The following is a 25,383-nucleotide window of genomic DNA, read 5'->3' as shown; positions in this document are numbered from 1 at the left end:
AATAACATCTGGCCAATGAGTGATGTGGATTTTGTCACCTGACTGCATTTTGGTTGTTTTCAACAATGGTTCAGACCAAAGTAGGACCCAAATGGCTCCGTTTCCACTGAGTGGTTTGATACGCTTTCATGGCCGTTTCCACTGTCAAAGGGTACCTCAAAGCAAACCGTACCGTACCACTTTTGGTTACCCTTTACAAAAGGTACTTAGCACAAAAAAGGGTACCAAAAGGCGGAGCTAGACGAACAGCTGAAGCCTATGGGTTTACAGAGATACGTCACTCGGAGAAGCAGGAGAATGAAAACAAAGGAAGGGACATTTTTAAAAACACAGTCGAGACATTACACTGTAATAATATATGCATATAATAACAAGCCATGGAAGACCCGAGCTCAGACCTTGTCATCGTCTTGATGAATAGCCACAAAACCAAGAAGAACAAAATCTGTCATGACCTGTTGTTGTTTTATGAGCCCGTCTATAAGTGTGAGCAGTTTCACTTTCTTCAGAGAGCTCGCCGCGAGTCTATATTTGAAATAACAAACTTCTAGAGCTCATATTATTAACGTGGGCGTGATAATTAAGGCACTCTGATATCTGATCCTTTCAGGAAAGGAAAAACGCGAGAGTGAAGCACGAAAAAACAAAGGAGAAGCTGGAAAAAACAGCAACAAATGATGCTTCCGCAATGTGAATGATAAACAAACTGCCATGTTTAACTATTATCATAAACTTTTGATCTATTATGAACTCTGAATGATGGAATTATTCTCTAACAGAGGCTATATGTGCTGCTGAAGATTAGAGACACAGAAGAGAGGTTTGCACTGACTGTGGACTATGTGTTGTGTGTTGTTTTTGAACCTAAATAAGGACTAAATGTATGCTGTGTGTAGTTTTTCTGTAACAAATCGTAGACTGTAAGTGGGACTTATGTGTTTATATATTTCACATTTATATATATATATATATATATATATATATATATATATATATATATATATATATATATATATATATATATATATATATATATATTTGAAATAATTACAGACATTACAGTAGGCTATTTTGCACTGTCATTGATCTGCAGTTATAATCAACTCATGTTCATAGAAAGGTTAGTCATGAACATTTATACACAAGTATCTATGTGTATAAAGCATCTGTTTTGTGAGAAGTGCTTCTCATATGATATGTGAACGACCCGTACTGCTTTACTGTGACATTTCCTTGAGTAAAAATGACATCGTCTGAAACTTTCTGTCATACACCACCACGTTTGTCATACAAACGCAAGCTTGATAAAGGTGACTCATATCGACCCGTACTGTACCATAATGTACCTTTTAGTGGAAACGGGCCAGAAAAGGACCAAAAAACATCTGTTGCCCTTGGTCCGGATCAAATAAGCCGAACCACAGATGTAAAATGGCTCTAAACAATAAAAAAACATGCTTTCATACTAGCCGAAATAAAACAAATAAGACTTTCTCCAGAAGAAAAAATATTATAGGAAATACTGAGAAAAATTCCTCGCTCTGTTAAACATCATTCGGGAAATAGTTGAAAAAGAAGATTGACTTAAACTGTATATGAATGTAACACATAATCTGTCATGTAAAAATTGTTCCGTTGTTGTGATTCGTACCCCAGCCGATGATGGTGTACCAGTAGAAGTAGCGTCTCTCTGGAAAGAAGGTTTCGACCAGAAGAGTAAAAAGATAAAGACCTTCGATGAAGAGCCAGAAGTAGTTTGACATCACGCAGTAGTGGAAAAACACCATCACCGCTTTACAGCCCACCTGAACACACACACACACGCACACACGCACACACGCACACACACACACACACACACACACACACACACACACACACACACACACACACACACACACACACACACACACACACACACAAACAAACAAACAAACAAACACACACACACACACACACAGACCAGACAAAAACATTCAGGTTTGCGTTAAATCCAATTGATTCCTGGTAACACCTGTAAATGTACAGTACATTTATGAAGTGCATTGCTACTAAATTTTTTAAAAGAATTTTAAACCTAATGACTGGTTGTCCATACTTTGCCAAAATTTTAGAAATTTATATAAACAACATAGATTTTGTTTCTTGAAAAAAAAAAAAAAAAAAAAACATAACCATGTAATTTAAAATACAAATAAACATTTACTAAGAATAACCAAAGACTATAGAAAACACTAGACACGCCACTCGTATAGTTTTGAAAGGGGAAAAGTGTATCAGTCAATATGGTAAATGAAGCCCTGCCTTCTAGTACAGAGGCCAATCATTAATCACTATAGTCTTATGTTACTCCGGGAGAAACACTCGGATCACACGTGTGCTTTTATAACAGGTTTTGAAGTCAACAAACACACTGGAATCTCAGCCAATACTTGCTTCACAGACATAAGAAATATATCCAAATAAAGCTTAAAATATCTTTTAAATGAACCTATAGTGCACTTTAAAACAAACGTTTTTTGGTTTTGTAATCTGTATGAAACAAATGCGAGTTGCAGTCCGTCCTGTCAAACGCACAACACATGACAGCAACTACTCAAACGGCCACAAACTTGTAAACAAAGTGTCACTGTCATTTCTGGAAGAGATTCGCCATTAAGACCAAGTTGTGGATTACTTCAGAAGAGCAGCTCGATTAGATGAGGCATTTTCCAGAGCATGATAATATGTAGAATGGCCATAAATGAGGTTGGTGTCGTAATCCTGTTCATTTCGAGTCCACATGCGCATTAGCTCAGGTAAACTCAGATAATTTGAATGTTTAGAAATTAAACTTATGAGACAGCTGTTGTTTAATTTTATTGGTGATTCCAAATATGTAATGTAATTGTGAGCTTGGCGAACAGTTTTGGAGAATGTGATGTTTCCCCATTTAGACAGAATGCCCGAGCACACTGCCCGAGAGGCATTTCAAAGATGGCATCAGGTGAAATGACTTGCCTTAAAAGGGACTTTGAAATAATATATATATATATATATATATATATATATATATATATATATATATATATATATATATATATATATATAGCATTTTAGCAACCATTTGTATTTTGTTAGCTCACACTGCTAGTTTTGTGGTGAACAATTCATCCATTCTTGTCATTAAGAAAATTTTCTGCCTTTGTAATCTTTACAAAATGCACTTTCTGTTTGTTTTCAGTTAAACTCTCAGATAGGTCTGTCTGAGGTATTGGGTAACATACTTAGTGACACCCCTACAACTGTGAGTCACTATGACAACAAACAGAAATGATGAGGAAGAGGTGTCTGTTAGGTTGTAATAATTCTCTCCAAACCCTTTCCCTGATCTTTCTGAATGAAATGTCTACTTTAATACATGCAATCAGCTTGCAGTGGAAAATTCAAATCAAGCCACACCCACTGTTTCTCTAGGAACTGTGACAAATGCAAAAACAAAAACAAAAAAATGATTGCAGCTTCCGGTTCTTGCAGACTTTAATACAAAAGACTTTAATAAGAAAAAGCAAAGCTAAAATAATAAACAAATAAAAACAAAACAGTATTAAACAATATTAAAATTATTCCCAACTAAGTGTTTACTCATAAACACTGCAATAGTATCTCAGTGATAGCAAAAAAACAAAACATTATCATTATTTATCACAATGCAATAATTAGACACATGCAGATTTTAAGCATACAATGAAATTAATAAAGAAAAAAAATATTTTAATTTGGGAAAATTCATAAATTACTTTTGATATGCATGCATATTTACAAACAAAAGTAGAAACAGACTATTTTAATCAGCCATGTCTTTTGTAGTTAAGTGAAGTTTATTCAACTAATTTTGAGAAGATCACATGCTTTTGATTGTCCACATGTAATCCCGCATAAACTAACACATGACATCATCTCATGATCTACCTGAGCTCAAACTCCCCTCTCGTCCTGCTAAAGGGAGGGAGCCCAAGGCTCAAGGATCTCAGGGCTCTCTCCCGGGACAGCATGCCAAACAAGCTTTATAATCAATCATCAGCTAAGTGTGAACTCTTGAATTGCTAAATTTACTTCAAAATCCAACATTTTTTGAAAGTTATATAAGCAGATGGATCAGTGATGCATCTGCCAAAAGTCCATTTCCATTCATTTCCATTCACAACAGCCTGAAGTCTCGATCCGTGTTCATCAATTACCCCCTGATCCAATCAGAAGCCGAGTGATGTCATTAGCAAGGCCTGTGATTGGCTGGAGGACAGAGCTCGGAGTCCTCATTCAGGTGTATAATGAGAGTGTGCATGTTTTTTTGTAAGCTATTCATATGCTAATAGAGGAATAATGGAGGATTTCCAGAGCTGGCTGAACCCGGCTTCATGATAATTACAGCTGTTTGTCAGACACAGACACGTGTTGGGGCTTGAACCAAAATAGATGGAGTTATTAAAAATGCATCCAGGAAAAATCTGACTGTGCACGGAGGAAAAACTGATTCACCACACTAAATAAAAAAAATAAAAAAGATTAATTGGATTTACTGGATGTATTTAAAATAAGTAGTTGCAAATAATTTAAACAAATTAAATGTAGTAATGGTCAACTTAATTTGCTTGTTTAAATTCAGCCCATATAAACTATTTGCAATCTCTTACCTTAAAGAGTTTCAGTAAATCTAATTAATAATTTTTGTTGAGTGTGGGTAAATCACTGTAAAATCAAAGCGTATGGAGACATTTTAAACCACATTTTTTACTATTACTAGTAATACACCACAATTATGTACCATCAACTTAATCTGTGGTTTATTTGATACATTTTTACTTACTAGGAAACACTGAATTAAAACCTTAGTTGTATATAAGCTTTAAAATTGTACATAAGGCAGCTTGATATCTTTTTTGATGTAATTATGATATAACTATGCTTGTAGCTCAACATATGAACCGACATGATAGAAACTTCTTCTAACATACATCACATAATTAAGAAAAAAGGTTAGCAATAAATAAATAAATAAATAAAACAAACAAACTAATGTATACAAAAACAAATAAATAAATAAAAATTAAACAACCAAATACATACAGAAATAAAGGAATGAATAAATAAATTAGTATTTAAATAAATACAAACAAACAAAATAAATGCATACATAAACCAAATAAACAAATAATGAAATAAACAATCAAATAAATAAAATGAATGAATGAATAAATAAATCCAAACAAACAAACGAAAATTATTTTACACAAACCAAATAAATAAATAAAATCCAAAAAAACTTATAATGTAAAAAAATAAATAAATTATATATATATATATATATATATATATATATATATATATATATATATATATATATATATATATATATATATATATATATATATATATATATATATATATATAGGAATTATGAACAAATTACATTTAATTTAAATTTACGTTGGTTAGTGGGGTGGCTGCATATGGGTAATGATTATCTATAGAAAAATAATTATAATTATTATAATTATCATTATTACTATTATGTTTAATATTAAAGACCAGTATATGTTTATATTTAAATATATAAATATTTAAATAAATGATATTCATACATGACTTAAATAATTCATATTTGGTTTCATTTTAAAGAAAATTATAAAATAATAAAATATTATTTTATCCAGTTTATATAAGAGTATAAGTTATTATAGTAAGTAAGTATTATTATTTTTTCACATTTAAAGACTAATATAATAAATTAATAAACATTAAAAATATATAAATAATATATCATATTATTTATTATTATACAGTATTATATATTACATTAAAAAAATTATATAGTAAACTAAATTATATAGTATTATATAAACTAAATTATACCAAATTATATAGTATTATATGATACTATAATAAATAAATATATTTTTGTATTAATATTTAAAGAAACAATATTGATATTTGAATTATTCATATTTGATTTAATTTTTTTAAGATCCTTTTATCCACATTTTATAATATATATTATCCTTTTCACTACCATTTTAATAAAAAAAACAGAACAAACATGTGCTTGAGATTTTGTTCTTCCTCTTCTAGTTCTTCTTGTTCTGTAATACTACTACTACTACTACTACTATTACTACTACTACTACTAATAATAATGATAATGATGATAATGATAATTGATATGAATATTAAGGAATAATTCCTAAAGTGTTAATGTAAAATGATATGTGTGACTCACAGTGTGAACGAAGCAGTGGTCACTGTCCTCCTCGGCATACAGAACCCCATCTTTAATAAAGACAGAAATGGCCCTCAGGATGAAGGACACAAACAGGTTCATGTGGATGAAGTTCCTAGTGCAGTGAAGCTTCCTGTGGACACATGCAGAATCTCAAAATCTCATCTTAAAATCTCATTTTCATCTTATAACTGTGAAAAGGTCAATGTTGTAAAGACACTGCTGTAAAACGGACCTGAAGCGGCACAGAATGACCATAGCTGTGGTCAGAGACACCAGAGACGTACTGTAGCCCACAGTATACAGAGCCTTCACTGACGCGTAATACATGTCCTGCAGAGACAAGCTCAGACATTCAGCTGACATTTGCATTCATTTATAGTTTGTATACTTCTGCAATAATGTTTTTCGATTGCCTACAGAATAAACCACTGTTATACAATGACTTGCCTAATTACCCTAACTTGGTGAGTTAACCTAATTAACCCTTTAAAAGTTGAGTTTCAGATGAAATACTCACAGGTTTGGTTGTGTTTTCATCAGTCATACAGGCATCCACATAGTGTGGATACGGTTCAGACCAACCGAACTCTGTACAGTTTCTGCTGATCTTCCCAAGCCCTGAAAATCAACCAGAACAACAATAAATCACTTTCACACTTTAAACATACAATAACTGCTGCAATTTGCTGCTGTCAGCAGAAGTACAAGAGCAAAAGAGATCATACAGCAGCACATAAAGTACTTTTATACTGAATTAATTATACACGATTAACCAAAACCACTCTTAATAATATACAGGTATTAGTAACTGCTAAAATAAACATAAAAAGATAGTAATTTATTATAATGTTAACTAATGCAGTTAACTAATATTAAGTGTATATGCATGTGTCTCACCTTCTTCTGGACTCATGAACTCGAAGAGCTCGGGACAGTTCACCTCCACCACGTCTCCAACACTCGCCGCCTGCCAGCAGGTCAGATTATCCCACTCCCACGGGCACTCTAAAAACAAAACACCAACAACCATTATTACCATCCCCATCACTACCATCTCAATCACCATTATCATCAATACCACCATCACTACCATCTCCACTGTCATCATCTCTGTCACCATCATCATTACCATCATTATCACCACAATCAAAACCATCTTTATCACCACTGTCATTATCACTGTCATCATTATCATCACCATCCGTCATTACCGTAATCATCATGTCATCATCATCATTACAATCACTGTCATTACCATCACAACCAACATCACCATTATATCACTATCATATTATCATCACCATCAGCATCTTCACCATAATTATCACTATTATCACCACCAGCATCATCACCATCATTAGCATCAGCATCATGAACATTATCACAGTAATCATCACCACCGTCATAACCATCTCCATCACTACTATCATCATCACTGTCATCATTATCATCACCATCCGTCATTACCGTAATCATCATGTCATCATCATCATTACAATTACTGTCATTACCATCAAAACCAACATCACCATTATATCACTATCATATTATCATCACCACCAGCATCATCACCATCATTATCACAATTATCATAACCAGCATCATGAACACTATCACAGTAATCATCACCACCGTCATAACCATCTCCATCACTACTATCATCATCACTGTCATCATCATCAACATTATTATCTCCATCTGCATCATCATCACAATCAGCTTCTATTGTCCTGATCATCTCCATCATCTGTCATTACAGTAACCATCATGTCGTCATTGTCATTGCCATCATCGTCATTACTATCACACCCAACATAACCATTATAAATACCATCAACATTATAGACATTATCACCACCAGCATCATCACCATCATCACTATCATCACCACCAGCATCATAAACATTATCACCGTCAACATCACCGCAGTGATGTCATCATCACAATCATCATCATCAACATTATTATCTGCGTCATCATCATTACAATCAGCATAATTAACCATCTCTGTCATCTGTCATTACCATAATCATCATGTCATCTCCATCATTAGCATCATCGTCATTACCATCACCATTAAATCACCATCATTATCCCCATCAGCAGTATCATCACCACCAGCATCATCACCATCATTATCACTATCATCACCACCAGCATCATAAACATTATCACCATCATCATTACCACTATCATAACCATGTCCAGCAGCATTGTCATCATTGTCTTCATCAACACCGTTATTATCTCCATCATCAAAATCACAATCAGACTCATTGTCAACATCTCCATCATCGGTCATTACTGTTATCATCATGTCATTATAATCATTACCATCATCGTAATCACCATTACAACCAACATCACCATCATCATCACCACCAGCATCATAAACATTATCACCATCATCATCACCGTCATAACCATCTCCACCGTCCAACACTACCGTAATCATCATGTCATCATCATCATTACAATCATCATCACCATCACAACCAACATCACCATAATATCACCATCCTCATCACCAGCAGCATCGTCATCATCACCAACATCTCAATCCCCACTGTCATCATCACCAATGTCATAACCATCTCCATCAGACTGTCATCATCATCACAATCAGCATCACTGTCATAACCATCTCCATCACCTGTCATTAACGCAATCATCATGTCATCATCATCACTACAATCCTCCTTATTACTATCTCAACCAACAGCACCATCATCATTATCATCACCATCATTTTCACTATCATCACCACCAGCATCATAAACTTTATCACCGTCATCATCACCACAGTCATAACCATCTCTATCACCACTGTCATCCTCACGTCATCATCAACAATATGATCTCTATCCTCATCATCAAAATCAGCATCATTGGCATAACCATCTCCATCATCCGTCATTACCGTAATCATCATGTTGGCATCATCACTACCATCATTGCCATTACATCACTATCAACATCACCATTATATCACAATCATCATTACAGTAATCATCACCATCATTATCAGTATCATCACCACCAGCATCACCATCTCATAAACACCAACATTATTATCATATCCATCCTCTGTCAAGACCATAATCATCATGCCATCATAATCATTACCATCATCGTCATTACCATCACACCCAACATCACCATTATATCACCATCACCATTATCATCACTACTGGCATCACCATTATATCATCATCATCACCACCACCACCATCATTATCAGCCGCATCATCATCATCACCATTCTTATCATCACCATCATCACCATCAACAATATGATCTCCACCATTATCATTATCACAATCATTATCATCATAACCATCTCCATCATCCGTAATCACCGTAATCACCATGTCATCATCATCATATTCATATCATCATCACCACCATCATTATCACCGGCATCATCAGTCATCACCATTTTCCCTCATCAACATCATTGTCATCATCATCACCACCATCACCATATAAGTTATGGCATCATCACAGTCATCACCACCTCTATTTCCCTCATCATCACTTTCATCACCATCAACACACCCTTCAATGGCATCATCATAGCCAGCATCACTATTATCATCATCATTATAGCCATCCTCACCACCAATCATTATTATTATCATCACCACCAGCATCATCAGAGTCATCACAATCATCACAATTATTTTACTCATCAACATCATTGTCATCACCATCATCACTCTTATCATCATCATTATCATAACCACCATCATTATCACTATCATCAACACCAGCATCGTAAATATCATCAATGTCATTACTGTCATTACCGTAATCATCATTAAAATCCTCATCATTACCATCACAACCAACAACACCATCATCACCATCATTTTCACTATCATCACCAGCATCATCATCACCATCATTATCACTATTATCACCACCACCATCATCATCATCATCATCCTAATCCTCATCACTGCCATCTTTACCAACAACAAAATTATGTCACTATCATCTTCACCACCATCATTATCACCCACATCATCAGTCATCACCAATCATCACCATTATTCCCTCATCAACATCACTGTCATCACGATTACCACTCTCATCATCACCGGCATCATCACCATCAACATTATCATCATTACCGTCATCATCACCACCATCATTATCACTATGATCACTACCAGCATCATAACAATCATCAATGTTAGCATCATTACCATAATCCTCACCATCTTCACCATCACCTCCGTCATCATTATCATCATCCTCCTCATCACTGTCATCATAATTGTCATCATTATCAGCATCTTTACCACCATCATTACCACTGTCATCATTACCGTCATCATCATCAACAATATTATCTCTCTCTCTCATCATCATCATCATCATCATGATCACAATCAGCATTATTGTCATAACCATCTCTATCATCTGTCACTACCATAATCATCATGTCATCATCTATACTATCATTGTCATTACCATCACAACCAACATCACCATCATATCACCATCATCATCATTACCGTCATCATCTTCAACATTATTATCTCTCTCATCATCCACATCATCATCATCATCATCATCATCACAATCAGCATCATTGTCATAACCATCTCTATCATCATCTGTCATTACCATAATCATCATGTCATCATCTATACAATCATTGTCATTACCATCACAACCAACATCACCATCATATCACCATCATCATCATCATCATCATCATCATCATCATCATCAACATAATTATCTCTCTCATCATCATCATCATCATCATCATCATCATCACAATCAGTATCATTGTCATAACCATCTCTATCATCATCTGTCATTACCATAATCATCATGTCATCATCTATACAATCATTGTCATTACCATCACAACCAACATCACCATCATATCACCATCATCATCATCAACATTATTATCTCTCTCTCATCATCATCATCATCATCACAATCAGCATCATTGTCATAACCATCTCTATCATCTGTCATTACCATAATAATCCTGTAATCATCTATACAATCATTGTCATTACCATCCCAACCAACATCACCATCATATCACCATCATCATCATTACCATCATCATCATCATCAATATTATTATCTCTCTCTCATCATCATCATCATCATCACCACAATCAGCATCATTGTCATAACCATCTCTATCATCTGTCATTACCATAATCATCATGTCATCATCTATACAATCACTGTCATTACCATCACAACCAACATTATTATCATATCACCATCATCATCATCCCCACCATAATTATTACCAGCATCAATGCCGCCATCAGCATCATTGTCATTATCATGACCATCATCATCATCATCATCATCATCATCATCATCATCATCATCATCATAATGATCATCATCGTCCAAGCATCATAATCACTATTATCAGCTCACCTCACATCTGACAAACTGAAGTAATTTCATAAACATCTGAGACCTCTCTCACTGAGCTCCGAAAATTCTCTGACAACAAATATGAATGACTTAAACTTGTAACATTTTATTTAAGTAGGCTGGATGAATACATGTACATTCATAAGCATGTAGCAGTATATATCAATAATTAATGCAATACAAGCATTAAACAATGTTAACAAATGCCTTGTTGTAAATGAGCCTACTTCAAGTATCTAAGACAATATAATAAATTACAATACTGTATATGATCGTTAACAAAAAGTGTTCCTGAAAACTCTGAAGCCAAAATCCATCAGGATAAAAGCTGTGTGCGTTTAATCCTCAATTACACCAAGATCAGCGCATGTGAACCCGAGCGGCCAGCAGGAGGCGCAGTGACTGCAGCAGAGCTCACTTTACAACTTCAACATCAACAACCATTATCACCACACCGTCAGTCTCTCTCCAAAGCCATTATAACAGTTTAATATTAGATGTCCATAAGTCTCTACCTCCGCTCATTACTGAAATGATTTGAGAATTAATTACTGAACTACATCGTGCTTAAACTGACAGCAACAACCGCACGAATGAAATAATCTGGAAATTAGAGACTGAAATAAAGTTAAAAGCGGCAGAATTAAATTTCAGACTAGTCTATTTGTGCAGCAACTTTTTAATATGTTTTTATTAGTATCTATTATTTTTATTATGTCTATTATAGTTGAAGTCAGAATTATTAGCCCCCCTGAATTATTAGCACCCCCCCCCCCCTGTTTATTTTTGTCTCCAATTTCTGTTTAATGGCATTCCTGTCAACAATGGGATGTGAAAATAAGGGATATATCCACCATAATTTGGGTAGCACACATATTTTTAATGCCTTCGGCAGAATTCAAATGAGCAATTTTAATCTAGATTAATTCCGAGAATAATCTAGATTAGAAAAATTAATCTATGCCCACCTATAATATATATATATATATATATATATATATATATATATATATATATATATATATATATATATATATATATATATATATATATATATATATATATATATATATATTACATAAAATAATAACATACATACATTCATTCATTCATTTTCTTTTTGGCTTAGTCCCTTTATTAATCCGGGGTAGCCACAATGGAATAAGAGTCAATTAATCCAGCATGTTTTTATGCAGTGCACTCCCTTCCAGCCGCAACCCATCTCTGGGAAGCATCCACAAACACTCATTCACACTCATACACTACAGACTATTTAGCTCATCCAATTCACCTGTACCGCATGTCTTTGGACTTGAGGGGAAACCGGAGCACCCAGAGGAAACTCACGCGAACGCAGAGAGAACATGCAAACTCCACACAGAAACGCCAACTGACCCAGCCGTGGCTCGAACCAGCGACCTTCTTGCTTTAAGGCGACAGCACTACCTACTGCGCCACTGCGTCGCCAGCATACATAAATTAAATTAAAAAAACTTATTATTTATTGAAAACTACTCAGAGATATAAATAAATACCACTGACTATCACAATCATACCAATACTAATAAAAACAAACAAACACACAAAAAAACATTGAAAAAATATTTAAATGACTAAAAATAATAAATGAGAGCTAATAAATGAGAACTAGAATAAACTCTTTTAATTAATGCCAGTCTCCATACTCAATATGAACACTATAGACTATGCAAAAAACTATGAGTTAAACATTTAAGTGAACGCCATCCAGATTCATTTACTCTGGCTCTGATTCTCCTTTCATTTGAATCATAAATCTGAAGCAATATTTAAGCAGCACTCCCCCTTCAGGGAACTCAGCATGGAAAAATAACATTTCTCCAGCACTCGTTTGACAGAGCTGATCAATCAAACCTAATTTTAACATAATCCACCAACATGTGTTTAGATGTTTTGCAAACTCGCATGAGAAAAGAACAATGAATCATGCAGGAACGTTACTTTGGCCATGAGCCTGATGAAGCAAACACTGTATATTTAGTTTGATTAAAGTCTCCAGAGCGTCGTTTCTTCTCACTGCCAGTGATTAAAGTAAAAGTAAACACTGAGTTTGGGCATTCTGGAGGCACATGTGCTTTCTCACTGACCTCAAATCAGCCTGGACTGGAGATACAGCAAAGAATATGTTTCTATCCATAGATGCAATTCATTTATTTTCCTTTAGTCCCTTAAGCATCCTTTCCACTGCACACCACAAACGACAAGCATCAGATCGGAAGTCATTCATTTCCAATGGAGAGTAGTCCGGAAGCTGCATGGAGTTTGCCTTGAATCAAGAGGTTTCGGTTAAGGTTGCAGTGCCGCTAATTCATCTGTGTGGAGTCTTGTTAAGTGATAACGCAAGTTCGTAGTGTTTCCCGAATATTTTAAGATGGATTTGCAAAGCTTGCAAATGGCATTTTTTGTCTAATTCAGTACTCTGGTATAGTGTAAAACGCCAAAGTGCAGCCACACGTCAGCTCTAAAAGCTGGAGGCTCCTTTATATTTTCCACCATGCTCACTCTTGCTTACTTCTGATACCATACTACTTAGCGTTTTGTTGATAGCAAGTTAGCGACATCTACTGGAGCAAAGGAGGAGGTTGTTTGGCACAACATGAGTACAGAAACCACATTAGTAAAAATAAGCAATGATTTACTCTTAGGGTGCTTTCACACCTGCCTTATTTAGTTCGATTGAAACGCACTAGAGTTCGTTTCCCCTCTTGGTACGGTTCGTTTGGGCAGGTGAGAATGCAGCAATCGTACTCGAGTGCGCACCAAAAGCGGACCAAATAAGCGTACTGAGACCTGCTTGAAGAGGTGGTCTCGGTACCCTTTCAAACGAACCCTGGAGCGGTTCGTTTGTGGTGAGAATATGATCCGTACTAAAACAGGTCCAACCGCAAAAAGTACTCCGCGTTTTGGACTAATTCAGCTGCCGTAGGCCGATGCGCTGTGCATTGTGGGATATGGAGGAAAAATATTTGTTGACAGCGCTTTACCAACAGAGAGAGAGAGAGAGAGGGGAATACATTACCTGATGCATCGTTGGTAATATTTACGCAAGATGACCATGTCGCAGTTTCGCTAAATTAATTCACGGCTCCTCCTGAAGTGATGAGCGATGCATTAAACACTGTTTTCCAGCTGCAGCCGCGCTTCATTTTCGTTATGTATAGTTTGTCTAAAGCAGGGATACAATCAGCCAGCGCAGTCGTCCCTCCAGAGTAAAAGGTTTTGTTTACCTGCGGGAGTTCACTGGCGTTTTCCGGCACGTGAATTCTGACCAATCAATAAGCAGTTTAGGAAATATGTTCAACAACATCTGGCCAATGAGAGATGTGGATTTTGTCAGATGACTGCATTTTGGTTCTTTTCAACTGGTTCGGACCAAAGCCAGCAGTGTGGTGTAAAAATGACCCAAAGACGGCAGAAGATGCAACAATGTATCATTTATTACCCTTGGTCCGGACCAAAGGAAGCGAACTACAGATGTGAAAGCACCCTTAGCTGCTGACCAAGGGTGCATCTCGCTATTAGTTCTACTCGATCTTAGTGCGGCATTTGACACCATTGACCACAATATCCTCATAAAGTCTACAGGTGTCCAGGGACAAGCTCTACAATGGCTTAACTGACCGTTACCGGTTTGTGAATATTAATGGACAGCCTTCACAAGTCAGCCCAGTAAATTATGGGGTGCCTCAAGGATCAGTTTTAGGCCCTTTGCTGTTTACAATTTACATTCTACCACTGGGAGACATTATTAGAAGACATGAGATCAGCTTTCATTGCTATGCAGATGATACTCAATTATATATTTCAACTAAACCTGATGAGATGTCTGAACTATCTAAGCTAACCGAGTGTATTAGAGATGTTAAAGACTGGATGACTAACAATTTCCTTCTCTTAAACTCAGACAAAACAGAATTATTACTTATTGGGCCTAAATCCTGTACACAGCAGATCTCACAACTCAATCTACAATTAGAGGGATACAAAGTCCGGAAGCTGCATGGAGTTCCGATCATCTCTGTGTGTGGAAAATTCGGAATCGAATTGAGCTGCGGATCTGTTAAAATATTTGAATTCCTGCGACTAGACCGTATGCGACCGGCCAGTATGCGATTTATTCCAGTGTTGTTCAAGCAGGTCCATGCGCGAGAGATGCTTTTTTTTAATCAGAAAAAGTCTCTCTCTCTCTCTATCTCTCTCTCTCTCTCTCTCTCTCTCTCTCTCTCTCTCTCACTTTCTATATATATATATATATATATATATATATATATATATATATATATATGTATATATATATATATATATATATATATATATATATATATATATATATATACATATATATATATATATACATATATATATATATATACATATATATATATATATATATATATATATATATATATATATATGTATGTATATATATATATATATATATATATATATATATATATATATATATATATATATATATATATATATAAACATTTCTATTCATAAATTTAAGTAAGAAAGTAATAAAAATATATATTTTTAATGTTGTCTCCACATTCCCCCCCAAATTTTAGCGGTCTATGAGTTTCTAGTATTCATTCATTCATTAAACCATGTAAACGCACAGAGAATAAAGGCTCTTGCTTTTGCACGCCTTTATTTCGGACACCGTGAGAATCAGCTTCTCTTCCATGGTTCATGACAACACTGAAAAAACTGTGCGACTGCCACAAGGGGGCGTATTCCGACAGTCGTGCCCAATTGTCGTTTGCAGTGGAAAGGCGGCTTAAGCAACATTCCCTCCAATATTTTTAGCGGTCTGAGTTTCTAGTATTTATTCATTCAACCACGGAGAATTGCCTTTGCACTCCTTTAATTCGGACATTGCGAGAACAGCTTCTCTCTCATGGTGCGCGTCAGAACTGAAAATTCTGTGCGACTGCCACAAGGGGGTGTATTCCGACAGTCGTGTCTAAATGTTGTGTTCAGTGGAAAGGCGGCTTTATTTATCATGGGTCGCCACCGTTGAATGAACCGCCAACTATTCCAGAATGTTTTACACAGCCAATGCTCTTCCAGCTGCAACCCAGTACTGGGAAACACCTATACGCACTTGAATTCACACACAAACTCGTACATTCATTCATTTAATCATTTTATTTTTGGCTTAGTCCCTTTATCAAACAGGAGTCACCACAGCGGAATGAACCGTCAACTATTCCAGCATATGTTTTACGCAGCGGATGCCCTTCCAGCTGCAACCGAGTACTGGGAAACACCCATACACTCTTGAAATAACACACAAACTCATACATTAATTAATTCATTTTATTTTCAGCTTAGTTCCCTTATCAAACAGGAGTGGCCACAGCAGAATGAACCGCCAACTATCAGCATATGTTTTACACAGCGGATGCCCTTCCAGCTGCAACCTATCACTAGGAAACACCCATACACACTTATTCACACACATAAACTACAGTCAATTTAATTCAGCCAATTCACCTGTACTGCATGTCTTTGGACTGTGGGGGAAACCGAAACACCCGGAGGTAATCCACACCAACACGGGCAGAACATTAAAACTCCACACAGAAATGCCAACTGACCCAGCCAAGGCTCGAACCAGCCACCTTCTTGCTGTGAGGTGACAGAGCGAACCAATGAGCCACCTTGAGTTCTGTGTGAATGACCACTATTATTACACCATATTCTACACAAGTGTATCTGTTGTATGATGTTCCTTCATAAAAGTGTAGTTAAAATGCAGTTTACAGTGATCAGTGGTTTGGCCTTTGTGCTCGTGACTCATCAGTGATGTCACTCTTTGATTAGTCTCCGCCTTCAGTCGGCAGAATCTCATCGATAGATCTGATTAGGACCCAGCATTGACCTTTCTTCCATGAGTCAGTCTGTGATCTGAGTGAGTGTGTGTGTGTTCATCTGAACATCTTCCTCAGCTTTAACTATCAGTATGAACACTTTCATCTGCTCGCGCTTCCTTCAGCTCTCATCCGACCTTTCAGATAATTGGCTTGTGAGTGCAGACTGGAGATGTCAGTCTTTACAAAATCCCATGATCGTCTCTGTTCTGCTTTTACTCATTCTGGCTTTATTTAACCACTCATTTAGTGAGTGAAAGTGAAAGTCATTGCTGAGCAAGTTCAAACACAATCAGCACGTAAATGCAACCAGTCATTCATTCGTTATTCTTCGGCTTAGTCCCTTTATTCATCAGGGGTCGCCACAGCGGAACGAACCGCCAGTTTATCCAGCATATGTTTTATGCAGCGGATGCCCTTCCAGCTGCAACCCATCACTGGGAAACACCCATACACACTCATTCACACTCATACACTATGGCCAGTTTATTCAATTCACCTATTGCGCATGTCTTTGGACTGTGGGGGCTGTGGAGCAAACTCCACATAGAAATGCCAACTGACCCAGCTGAGACTCGAACCAGCGACCTTCTTGCTGTAAGGCGACAGTGCTGATATAAATGAATGAATTAAAATAAATGAATATCTTAAAATTTAAAAAACTCACATTTTTTGCTTCTCATTTTACAACGACACACTACTGTGCACACACACACTACTAATACTACAACTACTAACAATAATAACAAGAAACAATTTTTATAACTTTAAATTAAAATTAAACTAAACATAAAATGAAAAATAAACATTTTATTTATATTTAAATTAAATTAATAACTTTTATACATAATCATTGATCATCATTTTCCTTTCAGCTTAATCCCTTTATTAATCTGGGGTCGCCACAGCGGAATGAACCGCCAACTTATCCAGCATATGTTATACGCAGCGCATGCCCTTTCAGCTGCAACCCATCACTGGGAAACATCCATACACACTCATTCACACATATACACTACGAACAATTTAGCCTACCCAGTTCACCTATATCACATGTATTTAGACTTGTGGGGGAAAACGGAGCACCAGGAAGAAACCCACGCGAACACGAGGAGAACATGACAAACATGACAAACAAACTCCACGCAGAAATGCCAACTGACCCAGCTGGGGCTGAAACCAGTGGCATTCTTGCTGTGAGCCGATTGTGCTACCTACTGCACCACCATGCTGCCCGTCATAAACGGCTCTCCCACATCAAAGGCGTGAGCCCGTCCCCCAACCTTCCCGCGCCCATTTAGGGGTATACATAATCAAATAAAAGCTATTTCAAAGAAATAATATGACTAAAAAGACTTTTAATTATGTCACATGAGTTTTTAACAGCAGACGGCATGCTAGGCTAGTCTGCAACAGCAGATGGCGGTATAGGCTAGTTTTTAATAGCAGATGGCGCTACAGGCTAGTTTTTAACATCAGGTGGTGCTCTAGGCTAGTTTAACAGCAAATAGTGCTCTAGGCTAGTTTGTAAAAGCAGATGGCACTGTAAGCTAGTTTTTAACAGCAGATGGTGCTCTAGGCTAGTTTTTAACAGCAGATGACGGTCTAGGTTAGTTTCTAACAGCAGATGGCACGCTAGGCTAGTTTGTAACAGCAGATGATGTTCTAGGTTAGTTTTTAGCATCAGGTGAATAGTTTTTAACAGAATATAGTGCTCTAAGCCAGTTTTAACAGCAGATGGCTAGTTTTTATTAGCAGATGGCTCTCTGGGCTTCATTTTTACGCTAGTGTTCCCTACTGAAAAAAAGCTTAAACCAGCCTAGGCTGGTTGGCTGGTTTTAGCTGGTTGACCAGGCTGGTTTTAGAGGGATTTTGGCCATTTCCAGGCTGGTTTCCAGCCATTTCCAGCTTGGTCTTAGCTGGTCAGGCTGGGAGATGACCACCTAAAACCAGCTTGACCAGCCTAGCCAGGCTGGGAGCCCAGCCAAAACCAGCTATGTCCAGCTTAAACCAGGGTGGTCAAGCTGGTTTTAGCTGGATTTAGCTGGTCATTTACCAGCCTGACCAGCTAAGACCTGGCTGAAAATGGCTGGAAACCAGACTGGAAATGGCCAAAACCCCTCTAAAACCAGGCTGGTCAACTAGCTAAAACCTGCCAACTAGCCTAGGCTGGTTTAAGCTGGATTTTTCAGCAGGGTTAACAGCCGATGATGCTCTAGGTTACTTTTTAACAGCAGACAGTGCTCTAGGCTAGTTCGCAACAGCAAATGATGCTCTAGGTTAGTTTTTAACAGCAGGTAGCTAGTTTTTAACGGAAGATAGCGCTCTGTTTTTAAGAGCAGATGATTAGTTTTTAATAGCAGATGGCGCTCTAGGTTAGTTTTTAACAGCAGATGGCACTCTAGGCTAGTTTTGTAACAGCATATGACTAGTTTTTAACAAAAGATAGCGCTTCAGTTTTTAACAGCAGATGGCCAGCTTTAAACAGCAGACAGCGCCCTAGGCTAGCTTTTTACGCTAGTGTATAATGGCAGATGTAAGTCTAGTCTAGAAGGCTAGTTTTTTACAGAAGACTGTGATCTAGGCTAGATTTTCACTCTAGTGTTTAACAACAGACAGCACTCTAAACAAGATTTTACTAATACTAATACTAATAACAAGAAGAAATGATTATTATAACTTATAAATAAAATGTATTTTTTTATTTAGTACATTTTATTAAATTAAACAAATACATTTTTACACATATAAAAGCTTTTTAAAAATAATATGTTGAATAAATGTAATAACTAAGCTACTAAATATAAGTCACATGAGCTCATTTGTTTGCTTGTTTGTTTATTTAAATTTCTAGTTATCATTTTAAACCTTATTTTGTGTAAAATGTCTGACCATTTGGAAATCTACTCATACTATAAATAAAAATAAAATCATTAAACGATTGTCTGTAGCTCTGTGTGGTGTTGCTCGCGCTCATGCTTTAAATGACACTAGTATCGCTTTTTGTTTTCTCTCTAGGCTTCATTTTCTCACACACACTCCTGTTTTTTTTCAGTCTGCATCTGTCAATCTGCTCTTCTCCCTCTTCTGCAAACGTGGCTGTTTTATTTCCGGCTCAATGATTTTCTGTCTGCGCTGCGCTTTAAGGAACAGGGGAGGACGAGGATCGATGAAGCAGATGTAAACAGGCTGCACACATACAGAGGTCGTCCGTCCAAAACATTCAAAATACGTGACTCTAAAGCATTCAGACACCAAGTCACATGGAAAAATGCATTGAAATGTATATGCAAATGATCAAATCAAGACATATATTCTGAAGAAGTACTACAGAGTTCACAAAAGAAAATTTTTATCATGCCAATTAATCAAAAGCATTTAAAAGTTTGAACTGCAACCAATATATTAGTAAACCATGTAAATCATCCAAAATACTGAAAACAGTAACTAAAGTAGAGCTGTGGTAAAAAGTGTAAACTGCATCGATTAAGAGATTTACAAAAAAGCATCCCTATTCTCTCCTGAATCAAGTCATAGCTTAGATTTTAACAGCACGTGGTGCTCTAGGCAAGTTTATAACAGCAGATGGTGCTCTAGGCTAGTTTTAACAGCAGGTGGTGCTCTAGGCTAACTTTTAACAGCAGGAGGCTGGTTTATAACATCAGGTGGTGCTCCAGGCTAGTTTATAACAGCAGATGGTGCTATAGGCTAGTTTATAACAGCAGAAGGTGCTCTAGGCTAGTTTATAACAGCAGATGGTGCTATAGGCTAGTTTATAACAGCAGAAGGTGCTCTAGGCTAGTTTATAACAGCAGATGGCGCTCTAGGCTAGTTTATAACAGCAGATGGTGCTCTAGGAAAGTTTTTAACAGCAGATGTTGCTCTAGGCTAGTTTTAACAGCAGGCGGTGCTCTAGGCTAATTTTTAACAGCAGGAGGCTAGTTTTTAACATCAGGTGGTGCTCCAGGCTAGTTTATAACAGCAGATGGTGCTCTATGCTAGTTTATAATAGCAGATGGTGCTCTAGGCTAGATTTTAACAGCAGATGGTGCTCTAGGCTAGATTTTAACAGCAGATGATGCTCTAGGCTAGTTTTTAACATTAGGTGGCGCTCTAGGCTAATTTTAACATCAGGTGGTGCTCTAGGCTTATTTATATCAGCAGATGGTGCTCTAGGCTAGTTTATAACAGCATATGGTGCTCTAGGATAATTTTAACATCAGGTGGTGCTCTAGGAAAGTTTTTAACAGCAGATGGTGCTCTAGGCTAGATTTTAACATCAGATGGCGCTCTAGGCTAGTTTTAACAGCAGATGGTGCTCTAGGCTAGATTTTAACATCAGGTGGTGCTCTAGGCTAGTTTATAACAGCAGATGTGCTCTAGGCTAGTTTATAACAGCAAATGGTGCTCTAGGTTAGTTTTAACATCAGGTGGTACTCTAGGAAAGTTTTTAACAGCAGATGTTGCTCTAGGCTAGTTTTTAACAGCAGATGGTGCTCTATGGTAGTTTTCACAGCAGGTGGTGCTCTAGGCTAGTTTTAAAAGCAGATGGTGCTCTAAGCTAGACTTAACAGCAGATGGTGCTCTAAGCTAGATTTAACAGCAGATGGTGCTCTAGGTTACTTTTTCACCACACAATTTCTCACAAAGAACTCCACTGAGTCCTATAAGTTTGCTTTTGTCATGAGGTGAATGTAAACAGCTAACTATGAAAACTTTTGCTTAAATCTTTCCTAAAGATTATTTTAGGTTCAAATTGTGATTGTAAGGAATTGTAAGGAATGTGATGCAAGTACGGCTGTTTGTAAAGCAAACATAGCAATCTACTGTTAAAAAGTAAGCTCAAAATCACGTCAAAGAAAACACAATGATGTATTTTGAATACCTCAGAATTCAAAATTAATTTCCCAAACCATTTTTCACCACAGCTCTACTTTAAAGCATTCTGACACCAAGTCACATGGAAAAAAACATATTGAAATAGGAGCAATTTATAAAACGCAGCAGCATTTATTTGGAATGAGAACTAGATATGTCAAAAGATATGTGTTTTAGGTCATGCCAATTGCTCAAAACCATTTCTTAGTGTAAATTGCAGCTCATTCTCTAGAAACAAGAGCTCTGAGGTCTGAACCAGGTCTTCAATTTCTGTCGTATTAATGCTGTTCAGATATCTTGAAAGTGGCGCTTCATTCTCTGCTGGAAAGCATGTTGCTCTTCTTTACGGTTGAGTGAACTATTGTCAGCTAATTAGCTTAAACGCCCCCAGAGGATCCTGATTGGCCAGCTAAAATTTGCAAAGAATTTAATGGGTTTGAAGAGAGACTGAGAAAGGAGATGAAGCGTACAGTAAAGGGAGAAAATGAGGAGAGCACTTGACAATTCTCATCATTTATAGTTATGTGTGTGAGTAACGTGTAGTTTTTGGTTTGTTCTGCCAGCTGCTAATGACATACCAAATTTAAATATAATATATATAAAAATATTTACAGCTTTTTTTTGTAGTTGCAGATTTGTTATCATGTTTCGTTCATTCATTTTCCTTCGGCTTTGTCTCTTATTTATCTGTTTTCATTCCAGCATATTATGTTATGTTTTACGCAGCGGATACCTTTTCAGCTGCAACCCAATACTGAGAAATACCCATACTCTTCCACATTCATACACACTCATAAACTACAGTCAATTTACTTCACCCAAATCACCTATAGCTTATGTCTTTGGACTGCGGAGGAAAGGGATCGACTTAGAAAATCACTTACCAGTTTTATAATGACTAATTAGCTGTGGTTTGAAATTATGCTTTGTTTTTTCTCCTCTAAGGGTTTATTATGCAATCTCTGCCGTGATTTTGTGAATGGCACTGCATAGTGGCAGTCTAAACATCGACTTTCTCGAATAAAAAAAGCCTCAAAAGTACATTATGTTGTCCAACAGCTGTAATATTTTTCAAACTGTTGTGAGTTTATTGATCTGCAGTGACTCTATGTGGGCAAAGTAATACACAAGCGTGAAAAGGCTTTAGGAGTTCTGATATTGCATAATATCGCACAGCTATCAGCCAATCAGATTCAAGAACCAGACAGAACTGTTGTATAAATGAGCAATATCACACGAGTAGCAGTGCAATATTTCTGTATATCAGCACTGGTGGGAGGCGTGCGTTGCCTTAGCGTTCCACCAGTGCTGATATACAGCTATATCGCACTGCTGCGAGTGTGATATTGCGTTTATACAACAGTTCGACGGCAAAATTGTGTGTATAAAAAAGAAAATCAAACACGGAGAGTCTAAAAACCCCTTTTTATTAGGAACTACTTTCTTCCGCCATTCATTCACATCTGCAGCTGAACGTCAGAACAGCAGAAGCCATTACTAAATCACCAACGTCACTTTAGAGCTAGCGTTTGAATGACTCTCTATAGCGTAATGTCTAAAGTAATGACAAAACAGGTGATTTTGCTCACACTTTAGGACTATAATACTGAACGTGACAATGCCATCAGTCTACAGAGATATCTCCCTAAAGTCTATTACAGTCTGAAGTATTTGTTCCAATTGGTATATTGTGACGAGTGCCCGGTGTTCCAGCGTTTACCCGGAGACTTTTGGGATTGAAAAAAAAGGAGACCAACTATTCCGATTTATCTATTGGCCTTTAAGCATTTTTCCCAAGTGCTGTCGACTACATACAAATATGTAGCAAAATAAAATATTACATTATTGAAATAAAAGAATGATACAGCGGTAAATTGACCATCACACACTTCTCCTCAGAGCTCACTGAACTGAACAGCTCCCATGCATGCGTGCTTAAGGTGCTTACGTCTCAACATAGATATATACACTAGATGTCGCCTGGCCTATTGTTGCCTATTGGACGGAATGTATCAATAGCGCCGCCATCTTGCTACAGGGTAGTTCTCCTTTGAAATGAATGCGGGACCAAGGTACAGTGGAGGACTGTGGCTATGCAAAGCCAGAGATATACACATATACACATATATCTGTGATCGGGAGTTTTCCTGGATGTTAGTATGTAATTTTTTTTTCTAATTACAAAAATTATAATTTTACATCACTTTTCTACATTGATGGATCAGTGACCGCACGGGCATTCCTGACAAAAAGCTTGTGTTTGTGTGTACAGAAATGTACTATTCACCCTCCCTGTTAAATTTAATCTAATCCGTGTCCTGAAACACAGCTCCTCTTCTGCTTTCACTTCTCATACTGACGGAGGGAGCGATTCGTTTGTGAATGAATCCCCCGAACGTCTCTTTCACTAACGTTACGCGACAATAATACAAGTTTCTGGCAGCGCAGCATCTCGTTGTCATATTTCTTTTGCATACTAGCATAAGCCGAGTGTTTAGTGCGAGTTGGAGCTGCTTTGCCGTATGGTGAATGCAGTAACTTAAGTGACTGTTATCCCCAATAACGTTACCTGATTAGCACAAAAGTTCAGAACATACAAAAACAGAAAAAAACATAATATTACCTATGAAATGTTCTGCCTTTGTGCTTTGTTTTCTTTGTTTGCTCGTTACTACACCCGTAGACAGCGCTAAAGTCCCGCATCTTCACATAATAACACTGTCTTGACTAGTGCGGTTGAATGACATTTGTCCTGGGAGCACTGTACCAAAGTGGCGGCGCTATTGACGCATGCTCAGGGTCCCTATGCGATATCTAGTGTATATATCTATGACATCTCAAAGGTAAAACAACCACAGAAGAAGTCCTCTTAAAGGAGACATAACATTTACAATGCATATC

The 25,383-nt window shown here is 36.8% G+C and overlaps 2 protein-coding genes across 10 annotated transcripts in view; one reads left to right on the top strand and one right to left on the bottom strand.

Moving 5' to 3' along the window:
- Window positions 1-25,383, top strand: part of LOC147846522 (uncharacterized) — a 99,689-nt gene that overhangs the window by 24,686 nt on the left and 49,620 nt on the right. The window lies entirely within an intron of this gene.
- The window catches only part of adcyap1r1a (ADCYAP receptor type Ia), a 375,079-nt gene that overhangs the window by 320,771 nt on the left and 28,925 nt on the right, over window positions 1-25,383 (bottom strand). For all 9 annotated transcript variants that reach the window (XR_015477727.1, XR_015477728.1, XR_015477729.1 and 6 more), the window contains 5 exon segments: window positions 7,157-7,264; window positions 6,777-6,877; window positions 6,492-6,589; window positions 6,257-6,389; window positions 1,652-1,805 (listed from right to left, as the gene is read on the bottom strand). Coding sequence is in view for 6 of the 9 variants with exons in the window: in NM_001443960.1 (NP_001430889.1) it covers window positions 1,652-1,805; window positions 6,257-6,389; window positions 6,492-6,589; window positions 6,777-6,877; window positions 7,157-7,264 (594 nt within the window). In the remaining 3 variants the exon portion in view is untranslated.

The sequence above is a fragment of the Danio rerio genome, chromosome 2 (assembly GCF_052040795.2).
Source record: "Danio rerio strain M-AB ecotype USA chromosome 2, GRCz13ab, whole genome shotgun sequence".
Lineage (NCBI taxonomy): Eukaryota > Metazoa > Chordata > Actinopteri > Cypriniformes > Danionidae > Danio > Danio rerio.
Note: the sequence above shows the minus strand (reverse complement) of the source record. Positions and strands in the feature narration are given on the sequence as shown.